General features: G+C 40.2%; 1 protein-coding gene and 1 pseudogene across 3 annotated transcripts; one reads left to right on the top strand and one right to left on the bottom strand.

Moving 5' to 3' along the window:
• Positions 1-1,964: 1,964 nt before the first annotated feature.
• Positions 1,965-12,780, bottom strand: LOC117028796 (ERO1-like protein alpha; annotated as a pseudogene).
• On the top strand, positions 10,886-19,659 carry ASB8 (ankyrin repeat and SOCS box containing 8). Of its 3 annotated transcripts, none has more exons than XM_033117282.1 (4): positions 10,886-11,307; positions 14,074-14,237; positions 15,684-15,788; positions 17,657-18,694. In XM_033117282.1, exons 2-4 carry the CDS (start codon positions 14,109-14,111, stop codon positions 18,287-18,289), a joined length of 867 nt encoding a protein of 288 aa, XP_032973173.1. In that variant the 5' UTR covers positions 10,886-11,307; positions 14,074-14,108; the 3' UTR covers positions 18,290-18,694. The 3 variants fall into 3 exon arrangements, with proteins under 3 accessions (XP_032973173.1, XP_032973174.1, XP_032973172.1); XM_033117281.1 differs by having other exon boundaries at positions 10,887-11,307; positions 14,078-14,237; XM_033117283.1 differs by lacking the exon at positions 14,074-14,237 and having other exon boundaries at positions 17,657-19,659.
• The last annotated feature ends 486 nt before the right edge of the window (positions 19,660-20,145 follow it).

Genomic DNA, 20,145 nt, shown 5'->3' with positions numbered 1-20,145 from the left:
CTTGCTGTTTGTCTCCTATTCATCCCATCTGTTCTTTGTCTCTTTCTTTCTTATTTCCATTCCAGTGTTTAGACTAACTGAATTTTTTTTCAGACTAATTGAATTTTTAAATAATTCTTTTTTACCTCCACTATTGGCTTATTAGCTCTTCCTCTTCTTTTTCTTCTGTTTTATTGTCATTGTTGTTGCTTTAGAGCAGTGCTTTCTCATAGAACTTTCTGTGATGGAATCGTTCTATATCTGCACTGTCCAGTATGCTAATCACTAGCCACATATACTTATTTAATACTTGAAGTATAGTTAATATGACTAAGGAACTGAATTTTTAATTTTTCCTAATTTTAATTTAATAGCCACATGTGGGGAATAGCTATTGTATTGGACAATGCAGCTCAAGAAGTTAACAATATACACCCTTAACTTATTAGTCTACCTTTAAAGAGTATAAGAATCTTACAACAACATACTTTGATTTCCTGCCTTATGTCCTTTGTATTTTTATTGTCACACTTGTTACTTCTACGTATGCTAAAACCCCAAGTGCACTTCTTTTTTTTTCCTTTAGTCATTTATCTTTTCAAGAGTTTAAATTTGAGAAAAATATTTTAAATATTTACCTATATATTTATCACTTTCCACACTCTTTATTCCTTTGGTTGATCCAAATTTTCATGTTATTTTTCTTCTGCCTGAAGAACTTCCTTTAACATTTTATCTTTTGTTTGTTTAAAACAGTCTTTATTTCACCTTTATTTTTGAAAGACATTTTTGCTGGATAAATCTTCTGGGTTGACCTTGTCTTCTGCTTTGCATAGTTTTTGTAAGAAATCTGCTGGCATTATGTTCTTTGTTCCTCTATAGCAGGAGATGGCAAACTTTTCTGCAAAGGGCCAGATAGTAAATCTTTTAAGCTTTGCAAGCCATATAGTCTCTCTTGCAACTACTCAACTTTGCCATCATAACACGGTAGCAGCCATAGCAAATACATAAATGAATGTATGGGGCTGTGTTCCAACTAAACATTTACAGAAACAAGAGGTAGGCCAGATTTGATCCATGGGCCATAGTTTTCCAATTCCTTCTCTCTATATAATGTGTCATTTTTCATCTGGCTGATTTTAGAATTTTTTTTTATCCTTGGGTTTTAGCAGTTTGATTATGATATGCCCTGACAAGATTTTCTTAAAGTTTATTCTGCCTGGATTTCATTGAGCTTTCAAATTTGAAAACTTTTTAGTCATTATTTAATATTTATTTATTTATTTATTTATTTATTTATTTATGCCCCCAGCTCTTCTGAAGCTCTTCTGAATCTTCAGTTATATGTGTACTAAACCACTTGATATGCCTCACAGATCACTTTGCTCTGGTTCTTTCTTTTTAAATCATTTTTTTCCCTGTGCTTCATTTTCTTTTTTTTAACTTTTATTTATTTTGAGTGTGTTTTTCCACGACCCATCAGCTCCAAGTCAAGTAATTATTTCAATCTAGTTGTGGAGGGTGCAGCTCACAGTGGTCCATGTGGGGATCAAACTGGCAACCTTGTTGTTAAGAGCACCGCGCTCTAACCAACTGAGCTAACCAGCCACCCCTGTGCTTCATTTTGAAAAGTTTCTATTTCTATGTCTTCAAGTTTTCTAATATCTTCTTTTATAGTCAACAATTTGCTGTATTTCCTCCTGTGAAAATTTTTAATTTTATTCATATTTTAAATTTGATAATCCTGCTTTTATTCAATATTAAATTATAAAATTTTTGCCACATTATTGAAGTGTTACTTTGACTCACAATAATAGTATACATATTTAAACTTAACTCAATTACAAAATAAAACTGTTCACTTAAGCAGTATAATTCTCCTCTAGTAAAAGTAGCTTTATATAAAAGGTTTGACTTCAAACTTTCATTGCTATTCCACTCTTTGGCCTCCATTGTCCAGACCAGGCACATTTCTACAAATTTCTTTAATGAATATTTTGCAGCAAGTTCCTGAAGTTGTCCAATTTTTTTACATTTATAGAAATTCTTCCAAGTGCATTAAACAATGATACTATTTCTTGTGTGTTAGATAGAATTCATAAGTGGGGCCACTTTTCTGTCATGTTTGCTGTCAATTTATTTGCAAACAAGACTTTCAAAGTAGTGCCCAAACTCTGAGTCTGAATATTGTCCCACAGTTGACATGTAAGCCAACAAACACAGTCCATAATTTTGGAAAGATTTCTATAATGCAGCCTGAAGTCTGCCTGTAATTATCTTGCTTCTTTTTGTTTTCTCCCAAGTAAAAAATGAATCCCATAAAAATGCAAAAGAAATTATTTGACTTTGTGAAGTATTTCCAAGAATAACTTTGTTTTCTGTATCTTAAACTTCATTTACAGTAAATAGTTGAAAATCTGGGTGCCCAGAGAATGGTAATACTTTAGATAAAGTCCTTAATTCTTTTCAGTAGAGAAAATGCAAGTTCTTGAGACTTCTTGGACCTTCCCCTTCAGTCATAATTCCATCAAATGCACTGGTGAAATTCTGTAATGTATGTCTCCATTTCTTCTCCAAACAGGTATCCTGTAAAGGCTATCTTGCACTCAAATGCTCTTTAATGCTTGCGTGTAGTCCAGATATAAGTCTGTAGAATGCCTGCCCCCCCTTTTTACACAGTGACCTTCTAGCTATTGGTGAAAAATGTTCTCTTCACATTTCCCTTGACCAAAGCCAAAATAGTTAAAGGTCTTTTAATTGCCTGTGACTTGAAACAGTTTTCTTCGTAGATGGTTATATTCCCTATCTTCCAAACACCTGGTCTCTTATAACTGTGTAAAGTTTAGGATTAAGAACAAAGTACATGTTCAGTATCAGGGTTTTATGTGTCCTCAGCTTCACCAAAATTGTCTGAGGAAACATCACACACCTGGCCCCCTGAACAATCTTCTGTGTTTCTTCACTCAGGGATTCATCCATAGCTCCAAGTCATTCAGCTTCTTCATATCCTTCAGTGAGATTATCGGTTCTTTAGAATACCTGTAGCTTACAGATTTAATGTAACTTTCACTAAAACACTAAATTTTTCAATTATTTGATTTTACATTTTTATTACACTGAATTTGTTTACTTTAGCATATACTATAGATAAAACAGTTTCACAATACCAGTATTAGTACTAATACTAAAACTACAGAATGAAGTTTAAGGGTTCTTTGCAGTTTATTTTGTTCTTAGAATATATCCCACTAAAGAAGGACAAAGTCCTGTGTCCAATAGTCATTTGAAATAAATCTTTGTTTTTGGTTATGTTACCAATCTCATACACACCTAGTTTTCTTTCACTTGTTTTCAGTTTTAGGGATTGCTTTTTTCCCCCTTTTTGGTTTAATTAACTTTTTGAATATGTAAAATAATTACATGATTCTAAAGTCAAAACTATATAAAAAGGTATAGCCAGAGTTTCCCATCCCCATCCCCTGGTCCCAGTTCCCCCTTTCCACTTCCTATAATAACCATTTTCATTTGTTTCTGGACAATGGTTCATTTTGTCCAAAAAGTAGCTACCATATACACTGTTCTGCACCTCACCTCACATAATACGTGTATATTATGATCATTTTATAGCAACACGTAGAAAAATAGTCCTCCTTATGCTTATAGCTTCATAGTGCTCCACTATGTACCACGGTTTATGTAACTATTCTACTCCTCGCTGTTGATGGTGTTTGGGGTATTTCTAATCTTTTGCCATTACAATAATGCCACAATGAATAACCTTGTGCATTTCAAGTTTGTGTAGATGTACTTTTAGTATATAGATTCCTAGAAAATGTGATTGCTGGCTTAAAGGGTGAATGCATCTATTTGGAATTTTGCTAGATGGTACCAAATTCCCTTCTTTGTAAATGGCTCTTCAGTTCATCTAGGAGCTCATAGCAAAAATCTAGGAGTCACTCTTGGCAATCAGTACCTCGTCACCTCCAGCTTATAATCAATCACCAAGTTTTATCAATTCTTACCTTAAAATATTTCAAACTCACTCACTTCTCTCCCTTTCTATGGCCACTACCCTAGTCCAAGCCCCCATTGTTTCTTGCCTAGATCACTTAACTGCTGTTTTTCCTTTTGCAGTCCTTCCCTTTCTATCATCCATTCTTCATCAGAAAATCAAATGATCCTTTTATAGATGTGATCATAAAATCCATCAATAGCTTCCTACTCTTTTGGAATAAAGTGTAGAACCCTTAACATGTCCCCCAAGACCATGCCTAATTTGGAGCATCCCTACCTTTCCAGCCTCAACTTGTGCCCCCAACCTCTTTATTCTGGCCTCTTCTTCCAACTTCCTAAGCTCTTTGCCTCTTGAAGTCTTTAAATAGTCTTTTTTCATTTGCTAGAAGGCCTACTCCCTACACTTCCTCCACACTTTTGATCTGATCATATCCATCTTCCAGTTCTGTGCTCAGGGAAGTTTTCATTAACCTCCTAGTCTGATTGCTCTACTGAATAGTCATATTGCCCTCTATACTTCTCCTTATCACTACTGTGGTTATTAAGGCATTCAGGTGATGCTTTATTTAATGTTTATTTCTCACATTAAACTACAATTTCCCTGGAGGCAGGGCCCGTGTTGATCTTATTTTCAGATAGATCTTCAGCATCTATCACAAGGAACACAGTAATAGGAATTAATCAGTATTTGTTGAATGAATGAATGAATAATTAATAACTATTAAACTGAGCAAGAAGCCTGAAGGAACAAATGCTCTATTTTCCCTCCAGGGGGAGACATACTCCAACTGGAAATAGCGCAGGCCTCAAGAGAGCACAAAATTCTGAGATCAACCTAACTGCTTCTCAAGCCCCTGAAATTGATGCAGAGAATCTAGTCATTGCCTTGCTAGTAGGATTCTCCAGATCAGTCTGGACCACCCCCTGGTACCAGGCATTTGGGCATTTCCTCTGTTAATTTTCCCCCCTTGAACAATCTTAAAATCTCTCCTGCTAGAGTTGTCCACTGCAGTCTTGGTTTGCCTGGAAATTTTTGCTATAACTGCCCAAATTTGGGGGGAAGTAGTGTTATGTATATATAATTTAAAAACTGTCACAAACACTGTTATTTGTATTCTTACTGTAATGTTTTCCCCAAAATTTCTCAGGTAATCTTTCTCTATGCAGTCTCAAAAGGTTTCAAAATTATTCTGATAGTGAAAAATATTGGTGACATGTAGGGCCAAAAAAATATATATATATATTGATGAAAAACTGATTTTAGGAACACAGTGATTTATAAATTTCCCTGAGCCTTGGGGAAAGTTACAAGAAAGAAGAAAAAGAGTGGAGTTTAATATTGACAGCATGTCCGCTTCTGAGCCGTTTCTGAAAGAAGTCCTTGTTTCATTCTGGTGACACGTCTTGGGAGACTACCCGTGCTGCACATTAATACTGTTCTCTTCTAAGCTGAATTGCTTTCTCTAGGACAAGGTTTAAGTGTATAAGTTTTATGAGGCTGACATATTTCTCTGAAAAAAAATTTTTGTTTTTCTTTGCTGTATTTCCAAAGCTCCCTTGCAGTTTTCCTTTTATATGTGCCTCTCAGTTCTTTCCCGATCAGGGATGAGTATATAGAGGCATTCCACTATTCCTTTCTTTGGGAGGTTAATGCACTTTATGGTAATTCAGTTCACATTTATCTAATACTGTGTGTTTGGGACTGGGCTATGGCAGGGAGGTAAGTGCAGGAAATCTAAGTCTCTGCGCTAGTGCTTACAATGGAAGTGGAAGGACTACACATTTGCTAACCTCCTTGAACAAATATAGTATAATACAAAGATGACATAGATGAGAACCAACATGTATGTAGTTTCTAAAACCACTCTTCACAAATGTGATCTAAGTTTTGTGAAATTCACCCTTGGGGGAGGTCCTGTTACTCTCACCCTGTTGTACAGATGCTAAGACAAGTAAAGTAACTAGAGTTACTATCAGAACTGGAACCTTGGTCCTGATGGTGTTTGCATCATATTACATTGTTTCTAAAATGAGGAATATGCTATAAGCAATAGCCCTAAAAATTGAGAAATTCAAAGTAAATGAATTCAAAGTAAAGAGGAAATAGATTATATTAATGAAAGCAAGCTTATTTTTCCTAACTAATCTGACACTTGGATCTTATTTTTTCATCCTACTTTGTTAATTTTGACTGATCCCCTCTCTCCTTTGCTCTTAGGGTATCTCAAACTTCCTTTTGTTTCTTTTCTTTTTCTTTGGTGATAGGAGAAGGGCTTTTTTGGAAGGAATCACTTCTTACTTAAGTCGCCTTTCTTTAGGAAGGGTGTCAGGAAAACTTTGCCATCAACATTAGCCAGGTGGCCCCTGAAGAAGGATAAAGCTTTTTTAGACAGAAGAGTAAGTAATAAGTTCTGGCCAGAAGCCAGAAAACGGTTGTGAAGAGCTTCCTGTTACCACTTCGAGAGATTGGAAGGCAGAATTCCTCTCCCCCAGCACACTGTCACTTTAGAGGATTGCACTCAAAATCAGGAAAGAATTTGGAGCCAGCAGGTAAAGAAAGGAGTTTTTCACTCCAAAAACGCCTGTGGTCAATAGGTAGCCACAATGCTCAAAGAGCAAGACACCCATATCTGTCACCTGGGACAGCTTGATGGCATCTATCCATGGAGACTGGATACTGACACAAGTTGAACAGTGATAGCAGCAATAATTACAAGCAAAACATTATTATCAAATTTCTAGTTCAAGTTTATGCCAAGGTCTGAAAATAGAAACACTAGTTGCACTGTAAATCAACCCTAACTAATGAATACTTCTTGAAAGCAGAACTGGAATTAGCAGGAGGGAGAAGAAAAAATAATGACTTAAAAGTCTTATGAGAGGTACAACACATTTAGAAGAACTTAGGGAGTCACTTGTAATCAAAACATGAAGAACAGAAATAAACTGAAATATATAGAGAGTTAGGATATTGAATGCAAGATTCATGGGATGTCATCAAAATTCAACTTTATTTTTTGGCTTTTACCATGTTTTAAAAATAGTCATTGGAAGGGGATAATCTCCCCCCTGCCCCTGAATGGAAAAATGAGCATGTTCCCTGACTTTTTGTTTCATTCTTCCATAATTGACAGTCGCTCAAAGTGAAAAAAAAAAAAAAAAAAAAAAAGAGAGGCTTGATTTAGTAATTAGAATGTTGCCAGTCCAAGGTAGTGAGTGAACGCTTCAGTCTTCATTCCAAGTTACTAGGTAGTCTAAGACTTCTCCTTCTCCCGCTCCCCTAAGTAAGGCCTCTTGTGACTGGTGGCTGCCTGCATCCAGCTTTCTGCTCAACTTACCTCCACCCCCACTAACTAACTGCTATTTGATCTGCTGTGTGAAAGTGGAGGAGGGAGGACAGCTAAGGGGCTAGGGCAGTTCTGTTCTGATAGGCTGGGTCTGTACTACCTGTGTCTGGCAGATAGTTAGAGTTTACTCTTTTTGTTGCAGAGTGCTGTTAAAGGTTCTCTGAGTATTGCCATCATCAGAGACCTCTCAACTCGAGTCCCTTTGGCCTAGACTGACACAGATGGTTGCCTGTGACATCCCGTGTAGGTTCTAGGATTCCTGTGTTCATCTCTAACTTCTGATCACTGGGTCCCTCCACACATCTAGACAGCCTTTTTGAATAGATGAATGGCAACCCCGTGCTGACTGTCATGTATGTGGCTCACATCTGGCCCAGGGGAACATTTCCACATTCATCATCCGTCCCACACCTGGGAGTACTGCTAGATCCTAGTGCAGCCACCTCTGCTTTGTGGGACCTCCTTGTTTAGTTTTATAGGCAAGAGTTGGTGCAATTCTCTGTGTTTTCCAAGTATCAGGAACAATTTCTAAGCTCTCTAGTCCCACAGAAGCCCCTTTTTAGGCTTGAGGAAAACATACAGCCCAAGTACTGCTTTTCCCTCTGGGTGTGAGCAGAGTGGGAACTCAACAGCTCAAACAAATTTCTCCCCAAGAAAACTCTTCACAGACCCTCCTTCTGTCTACCCTATCTTGATCCCACCATGAAGTAGAACTATTTTTCAACATTCACTTTGTACATAAAACTTCACTGAAATAATAAACTTTTATTGCAATTGACTATTTGCAAATCTGTCTCCCAACCCTTGATAGAAAGGGAATGTGTCTTTCCATCTCTGTCTACCCTGCATTGCACTGTTGAGCACAGAGCCTAGAACCTAGAACCTAACACTGCCCAAAAAGTGTTTGATAAATGGATAAATGTATGGATCTGAAATCTCCTTTGGTTGTGCAGTCGCTTCTCAGAGACACTATAAAATAATCTGTATGGATCGTCTATTGTAGAGTCGCTGGGAGACTCTAATCATTCTTATATTTATAAGATGCTGGGAGTTTCCCAGAATTTATATACCCCTTTTTTTACCAGCCAAGAAATTTTGAGACATGAAACAACACAGGTAAAAAAAATTGTCTTTTTTCAAGGAAGCAATGGATAAATAAATATGAGATAGTTCAGGTTTTTAGGAAAGTTATGGGATGTCAAATCAAACCTCAGAAAAAAATTTCCCCCAAAGCTGTGGGAAATGTGGATATTGAGTAGTTTATTTCAAAACCCTAAAGCTGGACAAAATAACAAAGAAACAAAAACTTAGATTAAAATATTTAGCAAAATGTTAATGTGTTAAATATAAGTGATGGATATAACAAGTTCATCATACTATTTTCTCTAGGTTTTTTTTTTTTTTGGTGTGCTTGAACATTGTTTTGATAAAAATAACATTTAAAACTTGAAGCTGGGAATTACTACTGTCTTTACGTTGTTTTAGAAATGAGCCAGAAGAAGCAAAAATGGAACAGAAACTATGTAGACTTGGCCATCTTATAATTAAGCCTTCATAGGTCCCATTAATATATTAGTATTATGATAGACATAAAGCTGTTCTTATTTGGACTAGGGAGTAAAAATTTGGAAGCAGGAAGTTTTGCTTGGGCATTAAGTATATTCAGAATTTATAGAAATAGGAGGATATTTAGAGATTACTTCAGCCAGTGTTCCCACTTTACAAAAAAAAAAAAAAAAAAAAAAACGAATGAAAGAACTATCGATCTCAGAGCCAGGACAAAAAGCTGGGTCTTCTGTACTATGGTTTTTCTTTCTACCACCCTGATTGGTACATGACATTGAACAAGAGCCGCCAAAGCATGGAATCTCAGAGAAGGGACAGATGCCACTTTCAACTGTGGTACTTTCCTTTGCTGGGTCCTTTGACTCTATCATTTCTTGTTGTGTACAGGTGGGGACCTCCTTCTTTTGTGCAGTTGTTTTCCAAGACAGAGTAGTGGACCCACCAGAGCTAGACTTAATAAGATGAAGTCCAGAGAAGCAGTCACCAACCCCTCATTATGTCAGTTGTGTGAAGCTATACTCCACTCTGAGAAAACTATGGGTGGTGCCAAGCAAAGCATCACCTTGATCTATAATAGAAAGAGGGAGATTTAGCAGGCCTGGGCCAATGGCATCATGGAATGGAATTTATTACATCTCTGCCTCTCATCTTATTAATTCCGCAGCCAAGTAGGATCCAAGGATTTCAGGGGAGAATATACTACTGGGCTATTAGTGTAAATCACACAGTTCTAGACACAGGAATGGGAGTTTGAGAAGTACTGACTGAAACGAGGTTAGATCTGGACAAGATATGTAGGTAGTTTGATTTTTCTTGATTTTTCCTGCTGGTGGGTAGCCAGGAAGAACTAAGGTTCACAGATGAGCTCCTCCATTTTGGATCAACACCAACACAGGTATGCCTTGCTCCTATGTTTGGAGGTTTAATGTTCTTTAGGGCCCAAATATAGGTTTCTGGTTTAGAAGCAGTGAACACAGAATCAAACCATTTCCAGTTCACTGTTTTGATCAAATGCCTTACAGTAGTTTGGTGGGTTGGGGTGGGGAACTCTAGCTTCCATATAATCTCATTCAGGTTCCTTCAAACTTTCCCAAATAAATCTATAAATTAAAAACAATGTAGTGAATATGTAGCTACAGTTTCAAATCAACTCCCCAGACTCCCTCCCAATCAGAGGGCTGCCCCTAAACCACCCTTCCACAGAGCTGTCAATGACCAAAGCAGCCTTAAATCCAGAATCTGGAATTGGTGGCTTGCAGGCTGAATGTTGACTGCTTTTAAAAACGATTTTTTTAAAAAAAAAAAGTTGCCAACATTTGCAGTTTAGGAAAATTCACTTTTTTAAAATCTGGATTTCAGTTTCTTTTGAAATATTAGACAATCTCACCACAGTAGAGTGGCAGGAAGTGGAGGATACATTGCTGCATGGCAAAAAATCCTTTTCCGTTTGGAATTCAGAGGAGGCTCACTCAGGACACGATCTTTTCCAGTTTGCCACCCCCTCACTGAGGTATATGAATTGTCTGAGCCCTGCTTTACTTTCAAACTGGTTATATTTTGTTGCTTAGAGCAAGCTTTGGGGAATGGGCGCTGGGCACTCTTGGGCAAACGGGCTGCCAGGTGGACCACAGCCTTTACAGTCTGTGTGGGCTGCTTCATTCTTCACATGCACCTCTATGTGCTACTGGCTTCGAAATGTTTATGTTTTGTATGGAAATTACATCACAGAGGCGTCAGTATCTCTCGGGTGGGAAGGGTTATTGTCAGCATGTACCTCTTTTTCAGTCCTCAACATTTGGGCTACTACACCTGTTGGATGGTTATCTTTGGTATAGCTCCTTCTGAGGGAGGGTGGAAGGTATCCAGCAAGGTTCCAAGGAACATAGTTGCGTTCCAATATTATGAGTAACGCTGGAAGTCTCTTTTATTTGCCAAAGACATATCTTACTAACAATTTGTCTCCTAAAATACTGAACCAGTGTAGCGAATTTGGGAATAATCTGAGAATGAGATGCCCAGGCCTGATCTCAGACGGAGACAGTGGGAGGCAGCAGAGGGCACGGATGGACGCACTGCGGGCCTGGACCCACAGATTCGGTCCAACAGCCGGGACCAGTGAGTTTCGTGTCCACCGCCGCTCGGAGGCCGAGAGCGCCACATTGCGCCTGCGCACAAAGCCTCAGGGCAATGCGAGAAAGTGACCGGTTAACTAGACGCGGATAGGACAGCTGCTCAACCAGTCTGCGCAGGCGCGTTCCGCCCACAGCCACTGCTCGGTGCGCAAGCGCCCATCCTAGTCGCCTTCAGGTCCTGTAAACAGAGGGCTCCACTGGAGACAACTTCTGCTTCCGGGTCACGTCTTGACAGCGGCTCTCACGACCCAGATCAACCCCGCGGTTTGGTGAGTGCGGCCCTCTCTGCGGTAATGCCTGCAGCCAGGCTCCCTAGCCCGGTGCACCATACCCAGTAACGCTTCCTCCGCTCCCCGCTCGGGGTCCGCGAGCCCTCGAGGCTGAGACCTCGTTCCCGGCCTTGGGGAGATCCGACGGGGGTTGGTCCGCCTCTGTGGCTCCCCCCGCGCAGATTGCGCGACCCTGTTAAAGTACAGACCCCGGGAGATCTGCGGGGATTGAAGCGATCTTTGGGGAGCCCATGCGGAGAGTGACACCACACGTCCTCTCATTTCGTGCCCTTACCCTCCGCCCCCTGCCTCGACGAGATAAAGCTGTCGCGAGCCCTCTGTCAGCAGGTGCGGTGGGGTTGGGGGCGCCTCTGGCGGGGCCAAGGGTCTCCCCGCCCGGGCGGAAGCCAAGGGCCTCACTAGCACCACAGCTGTTAAATATTGCCTCTCTCCCACTTTGCTACTAGCTTCGCAATAAAAACGCCTTGGTGTTTTCTCTGGATCCGAAGGGAAAGAAAACGGGGAGAGAGGGTTTTCAGCTCCAGCAGAGGCAAGGGGCCACTTGGGGGTCAAACCGTGCACGGGCTGCTGTCCGGAGATCGGTGGAGTTTAGACTTCCTTGACCCTTCCTGACAGTGAATGTGGTCACTGTGCTCTGGGGTTTCACTCTTCACCAGTATCTTTGAGGCAGCCGCAGAGGACCACTGGTCATATTCTGAGTTAGGGGTTCTGGGGTCCAAGAGCGCCCCGAAAATGATTGCAGGGTTTATTTAGCTTCTTCAGATGATCATGGGCTAGAAACGGTTAACAGAACCACTTCAGTCTAAGCCTTCCACTTCAGATGCTCTGTCTTCTGCCCCCATTCTTGGAATCGCTGACTCAAATGCCTCCCCCTCCCCCCATTTTTCCTGGCAAAGAAGAAGTATAAGATACAGACCCTTGTCTCTGAGGAGTTTAGTGGCTGTTGGAGAGATTAAAACATATGCCAAGTCTAAACAATCTAGAAAATTTGAGAGAGACATATAACAAGTGTGTTACCTCATTCACTTATAATAGGGGAGAAGAATTCCCAATTTGAATCATTGATACCTGTGAATCGAATATTTTTAACTTGTAGTCTATTAATTAGTATTATATATATTTTAAACAGATAAATGGCTAGTGATTAGCAAAATAGAAACAGTTTATAGTACATTACATAATATATGAGGGATACTCTTATCACAAAAAGCAAAAATTGCATAGTATGAAATGACCAAAATAATTTTAGGATTTTTTTCCCCTTAGTAATCATCATATACATAACGTGCTTAATTACTGCAAGGCTTGAATTAATTTTTTTATTTTTCAATTACAGTTGACATTTAATATTATATTAACTAATATACAGGTGTACAGCGTAGTGGTTAGACATTTATATGACTTACGAAGTGATTCCTCGGATAAGTCTAGTACCTACCTGGCACCATCCATAATTGTTACAATATTATAAGTCTTGAATTGGTTAGGATCCGAAGTAATAAGCTTTACATTAGTTCAATAGATATTTATTGAGAAGCTGGCATGTACAGGGCACTATTGAAAATAATACTGTATTTACCCCCAAGCAACTTATCGTTTAATAAGAACATAGATTCCTAAACAGATACACATAGAGAGCTGTACTTCATACTATTTTCTGTACAGTTTTTGATATCTGCTTTTTCATTGAAATGCTCTACCTTGTTTGCTGTAATTTTAATTGTTTCCCAAATAGTACTCATATATGGCTGTTACACAGCCAAAACTTTTATCATCGTTGAATTTAAGTATATTGCATTGTTTTCTTCTTCTATCCTAGAATTCTTTGTCATGTTGTGGTTTCAACGTGTATTTGCCCAAATCTGTTTCTCACTTGTTACAAGTGGCCAGTTATTAAAATTTTTAATTCATTTTGCACTCAAATCTACTTGTTTTCCAACAACTGCAAGCATGTGTCATTGGTGTGAACTTTGAATTTTTTTCTAATTTCATATAGATGACTCCAGAATTGTTATACTTTTGCATTCCTTTCTTATTTTAGAATGTTACCTCAACTATTTCCCCCTTTTTTTTTCTTTTCAGGAAACATTTTAAACTATTTTACAAATGCCTTGTCATGAACATAGGTGTATTTGTTCCATAGCCTTTTTTATCTCTTCTCACTTCCATACCTTTTAGCCAGTCAGTCAACCAATATTTATTAGATACTTCTTTTTGTGAGACTCTGTGGATGGCCTTACGTGGGCAAAAAAGTGGAAGGCAAGGACCAGGCTTGTCTTCCAATTTATTATAATTTAGATGGAGAAGCCATATGAACATAACTGTACTGCAAGGCCAAATGTAACAAATAACCTAAAATCGATGCTGATAATAAAAACCTCAAACTTCAGAGGAGGAAAAGAATGTTTTGCGGCATCTTCAGCCTTTAAAAAATCCCCTTCCTTGCATACTCTTGTTGTTGAACCACACAGAACTCCCTGGGGGTCTTGGAGTCTCTTGGGGACATCTTGTGCTAGACTTAGGTCAGAGAGTAGAACTGAGAGTCAGATCATCTGTGTCCAGGTTTACCGGGCTCCCTAAGCAACTATTATTAACCTATTTCCTTATGATTAAGAGAAAGTGATATTAATCAATCATTGATCTTTGAAATCTGCTTGTAGTATCGGGAAGGCCCCAGAGAACGCCTGCCCCTAAGGACAGGTATGCTCAGTGATACTGTGTATGCCTAAAACTTCTTTGTTTCAGGCAGTTTGGAGCATGTGAACATACCCTGAGCCTTGATGAGTTCCAGTATGTGGTATATTATGCAGAGCATTCAGAGCAAATACTCTCTCTCAGAGCGCTTAATCCGAACAATCGCTGCCATTCGTTCCTTCCCACATGATAATGTAGAGGACCTCATCAGAGGGGTGAGTGTGCTGTTATTGATGCCGGAGTCCTTGGGGAGGTGAAGTGGGAAAGTTCCTGGGCAATCCTGATGGATTACATACAGATTTGTAGCTTTGACTCAGCTCAAGATCACAAAGAGTTTTTACAGTCTTCTTAAATGTATCGACTTGACCATTGAAGTGTAATTTTCCTATGTTTTGCTTCTCTTCCCTGCTCCTTTTCACTTTGAGCATCTGATGTTTTTCTTCAGGAAATATGTTCTAGGTAACGCCAGTTTCATGGTCTTTGTAAAATCTGTCTGGAAATGGCGCATATGGGATCCAGCAAGCTCCAAGTCTTCTGTACATGTTGTACTAAGGGAGGAAGGAGATGAGCAAAGCAGATGTGGTTTTCAGACCCTTGTGCTTTATAATGATTACATACACTTGCCTTCTATCTTAACAACTGCTACCACTTCTAGTTCTGTAGAAAATATTGCCAACTCCTAAAATGCATGGCAATGTTTGACTTGAGAAAACACCTTACTATCTGATATCTGACCACTGCTGTTCAGTAATTTTGTTATACGACTAGTGTATCCTAGAAGGTCTTTATACCTTTTACTGTATATTATTCCTGTTGTAGAGAAGTTCCAGGGTAATTTTTGATCACTAGAAAATGCATCCAGATGGTTACTTCTGTACCTTCTTTTCAGCAACTTTCAAATCCTTATTTATAGCCTGGCGCTCTGTATCTGCTTCAGAATTGTGTGCCACAGCTGTGAGAAGAAAAAGTCATAGTCTTAGTTTGTTCTCAGCAAAAGTGGTATCAGAAGGCTCAGCAGTAGAAATTTTGTCATGTTCTAATTCTAGCTCTGCTGCTGAGTCATTCAGTGACTTTGGTCTGACTGTGGTATTTCCATTTCCTTTACCAGATTTGAAACAGAAGTACGAGCAGGGGCTAGGTGGCAGAGAATGCTGGTACTAAGAGGCTACCTTGAAGATGTTTGTAAACAAAAAGATGATGTTAAGATGACCTTACTATCAGTGATGGTTGTCTGTTGACTGACAAAAAGAGTGCGCCAGTTCTCCTGGCTTCAGTCTGACAGACTCACTTTCCTGACTTTTTCAGAGCATAATGGCCGTAGAAAGCTTTTCCAGCTTTCCTGCCTCATGATGAGGTTCCCACTGTTTTTTACACATCAGTTTATGTCCGCAGTGATGTCCAAATAACCTTCTGGCAGGCTACCTTGTGGAGAAACTTAATAACCTGATCTACAGGATTGACAGTTCCTTTTATTCATCTTCAGCGTATTTGCTTGGTTTGGATATTAGCATCATAATGTTATTTAATTAATAGGAATAGGAACTGAGACGGTAGGTATAGCCCGAGTTAGAATCCTCCCCCTCCCCCAATCAGTTCTGAGTCTTATCCTGCTCGATGAGCCGGAGCTGAGCACACTGATTGACGTTTCCTTCTGCCCATAGGGAGCAGATGTGAACTGTACCCATGGCACACTGAAGCCGCTGCACTGCGCCTGCATGGTGTCAGACGCTGATTGTGTGGAGCTACTCCTGGAAAAAGGAGCTGAGGTAATGTTTTACCACTGTCCCGTTAGCGATTCACGAAAATTTGAGCTTCCTATTTTCTTAAAATTTCTTATCTCTTCTCCCACCTTTTCCCACCTTCTAGCTCATGGTAACATTGGCAGCGCCAACATTAAAGCAAAACGTAATGGCCAATATATGAAATGATCCAAAGGATTTCATTCCTTTGTCTTTCTTTCTTAAGCTGTCCATGGCTCCACAAAGAGGGAATTTTATCTCCCCTTTCTCTTCCAGCCTTTATTCTGGGGTTGTTTGTATTTCCATTTAATCCTCTCGGTGCCTCTTAACTGTCCAGGAGCTATTAAGTGCAAAGATCCCTCAACTCTGATTGAATCTAAACTATTTCAAACCTGCTACCGGACATGCTCTTCTAATGCCGCTGTCACTGGGAGATAAATACGTATCATTAGGTAGTCTTATCCTCAGGATTGGACTTCTTGTGCTATTTCTGCCCATTAATTGTTTTCTGTTTTAATATATCTTGTTTTCTGTAGTCTTTCTAATTAGTATGTTAATATAAAAACCACAGATTAATTTATGTTGGCATTAGCAAGAAGCAGCATAGTACAATGAGTGATTAAAAGAATAGACCCTGTCTGGAGCCTGACTTCATTGATTTGAATTCCAGCTTCCAGCTGTGTGACCTTGAACAAGTTAAAGTTTCTTTGCCTTAGTTTCCTCATCTGTAAAATGGGGATGCTAATGATATCTTCTTCATAAGGTTATAAAGTGTTTAGAATGCTGGCATTTAGTAATTGCTAAGTAAGTCCTTGTTAAATAAATGTATTAGTGGTTTTGACTCTTGGTGAGCAATCTTGAATGTGTATATGCTAAGGTGCAATTTGAATCAGACATGCCATGTAGCTGTTGTGCAGGCCCCAGACACACTGGTCAGTAGGCCTAAGGGGCAGCCCCCAGCATCCTCATCTCCACACAACCGTGTTGTTCTCTACTTGTCATCATCTACTCCATAACTTCTGTGAGTGACCCTGGAATGAAAGCCAGTGATTTATGTCAATGATGAAAAGTGAAAATATCTTGGGGGGAAAAAAGAGGTTTTAACTAAATAGAAAGTTTAACTCAGTTAAATATTTCAGTTATTTATTGCATTTTATGGGGGAAGGTAATATACTGTTTAAAAATTTGGGTTTTGAAGTCTTTGTAGCAGCCTTCAGAAATGAGAGGTGACACTGCCTCTTGGCAAGCCAACTGCTTTTCCGGCACGGGGAGCTTTGTGCTCTTTCCTCCACATACTCTCATCCAGGTTCTCTTGTGACTCCACAGCATATTTTTGCAAGGGGTTGACTTGGATGAACAATTTGAGCTTCTCTGCTTGGTTAAAGAGCACAACAGAGCTATGTGGGCAGAGTTCAGTTTGGCCTCATTATGTTTTAGTCTGGTTGCCTTAAGCCACAGGATAGAGTGAGTTAGGGTAGATAAAATACTCCAAAAGCTTTACTCTGCCTAGTACATTCAAGCTGCTTTTTAATAAATGTCTTTCAAAGCAGTTACAAGGACAGACTTCACTTTCTCTGTCTTTAGCCCCTGCTCTAATGTTAGAGATTCTAGTGAATGGTCACTAAGAACATAGCAAACACCTGAAGAATGCCGGCCAGCCACTCAGTGCACATAATAGAATGGTGTTGTTTGCGGACAGATCTTTTCCAGTTTGTTGCTAAGTTCCTGTCATATCTCCACCTTGATCACCAAGGCCCCCTGGGAATTGCTTATTGACCCTGTTGTTGAAAACATTCCATAGCACAGGTAGTGGATACACACATGCAAGCTTCTTTGCCCGCCTGTCGTCCTCTCAGTCGTCTGTCTACTGTAATGTAGCTCCTCGCTCTCTACAGGTGAACGCCCTGGATGGTTACAACCGAACAGCCCTCCACTATGCAGCTGAGAAGGATGAGGCTTGTGTGGAGGTCCTCCTGGAGTATGGTGCAAACCCCAATGCACTGGACGGCAACCGAGACACGCCACTACACTGGGCGGCCTTCAAGAACAATGCTGAATGTGTGCGGGCCCTCCTCGAGAGTGGGGCCTCTGTCAATGCCCTGGATTACAACAACGATACCCCGCTCAGCTGGGCTGCCATGAAGGGAAATCTGGAGAGCATCAGCATCCTTCTCGATTATGGCGCAGAGGTCAGAGTCATAAACCTGAAAGGCCAGACACCCATCTCCCGCCTGGTGGCCCTGCTAGTCAGGGGGCTTGGAACTGAGAAAGAGGACTCTTGCTTCGAGCTCCTCCATAGAGCTGTTGGACACTTTGAATTAAGGAAAAATGGCACCATGCCACGAGAAGTGGCCAGAGACCAGCAGCTATGTGAAAAACTGACTGTTCTGTGCTCAGCCCCAGGAACTCTAAAAACACTCTCTCGCTATGCTGTGCGCCGTAGCCTGGGACTCCAGTATCTGCCCGATGCAGTGAAAGGCCTTCCACTGCCAGCTTCTCTGAAGGAATACCTGTTACTTGTAGAATAGCCTGGAGGAGACGTTTGCACCATCACGCAGGCAACTCTGGGTGAGGTATTTTCCTCCTGCAGTACTGTCTCTCTGTCTTGGAAAACAGGAAAAGCCGTTGTTCCTGTTGTGTGGTTTTTATTTTGAGGCAACATGTCACAACAGTAAGCTCCACACCATCTCCCCTCCCCCAACCAAGCTACCAACCAAACAAAAACCTCTCACTGTTTTCTGTGTACTGCTTACTTGGCTTCTTCTATTGCACCCTGCAAAAAAGAGATCTCTCTTATCTTCCCCTTTTGGGAAAATGTCAACAGCACAACTACATTTCTCCAGGAAGATGAAAATCACTTAAAGAACGTGTGTTTGGTTTTCCTTTGGGGACATAATTAATGTTTCAGAAGAACCCCTCTAGAAGCATTTTAGTTGATCTGTGAACAAGTTTAAGAAAATTCCAGCTAACATTATGGCCCTCAAATGAAAGTACTACAGCCTCAAATAGTGTGCAGATTGAGAATTGGCCTGGGTGGTGTCCCTAGAATGCCACATTATGGGGCATTCAGAAGGGACTGGCCCCCTTTCTCACCAACAAAGGAAACAGTAGTCTTTGCCTCTTTTTCATGGTTGTGCCCAAGGGTTACAATGTCGAGCAATGTTATTTCAGAAAGATTGTCTCCGGGCTTTCCACATAGTAGAAGAGATAGCAGGTCCTAAGCAGTCCTAAGAACTTTTCTTCTAATGCAGTTCTTTCTCTTCCTGAAAGCCGGTTTGCTCTAATGGCTTAGCAGGCATTTCCCGCATCATAGACGAAGGTGTCTGCTCTAGTGGAGGAGGAGTTGGGCTGCCTTTTCCCACGAGTCTTCCTCATTCCCTATACGAAGCTCACTCTGCCAAGAGTTTGGAGTTATTTTTCTTTCAGTTGTTTTGGAAACTTTGTTTTTTACTGATCTGTATAAGACATTGGTCGGGGTGGGTGGGGGAAGAGCATTACAAGAGCTTCTTTTGAGATGGCCCACCTACCCAAAAGTAATCTGTGTTAGTGACCAATACTTAGTCAACAGTACTCTTCTTTTTTCTGTTCCTAAACTAGATCAAGTTGTTATTGATCTTAGATGATCTGTATGCAAATTTGAAAAAACTTTTTTTAAAAACACTGATTGGGAACTACAAATAAAACTGAACAGAATCGGCTGACACAGATAATTTTAAAAAGTATGTCTGCTTTTGCCCTTTTGCTATTGGTGTTTTTGCTCACTTCAAAAAAAGAAATAAACAGTTCTAAAGCACGTCTGGCAATTTCTACTGTTCCTACTTTTCTCCACGATTTAATCACCGAGCCCCCATGTCCTCATCTCTGAAATGGGGCTGTTACCACCTACCTCATAGGCTGTTTTGAGGATTCCATGATAACAGTGCTTGATCTTTATTGTTAATTCCTGTACAAAAAGCATTGGCTGCTTGAATTCTGGGCTCTTATAAGGCTTCTCAGTCACTACGTAGAACTGTTTGTAGGGTACAGCAGTAATACTTTGGACAGCCAGCCAAAGTGATGTACTAGCGATAATCCCTTCTTCCACCCCTTGTAACTTTGAACCTCCTTCCTGCTGCATGAAGCACGTAAGGAAACTGTGAGTTGGAAGGAATATATATGCCTGTGCTGAGAGCCAGGATGTGGTTTTTGGAGGCTAATCTTAAACCTGGCATTGACAGGGCACCATCCTGTCCATTTGGAGTGTAATCTGTAGTCCCAATTCTGAAGACCAACTGCATTACATGGGTACTTGGCTACTGAGGAAGAAGCAGCTGTTATGGAACAGAAATTAAGCTGAATAAGAACTGACATCTTTCCAAAGCAGTGTGTCAACCAACCCGCAAAA

This window comes from Rhinolophus ferrumequinum, chromosome 10, assembly GCF_004115265.2.
Source record: "Rhinolophus ferrumequinum isolate MPI-CBG mRhiFer1 chromosome 10, mRhiFer1_v1.p, whole genome shotgun sequence".
NCBI classification, from domain to species: Eukaryota; Metazoa; Chordata; class Mammalia; order Chiroptera; family Rhinolophidae; genus Rhinolophus; species Rhinolophus ferrumequinum.
The sequence above is the reverse complement of the archived record's forward strand: the minus strand, read 5'-3'. Positions and strand labels throughout refer to the sequence as shown.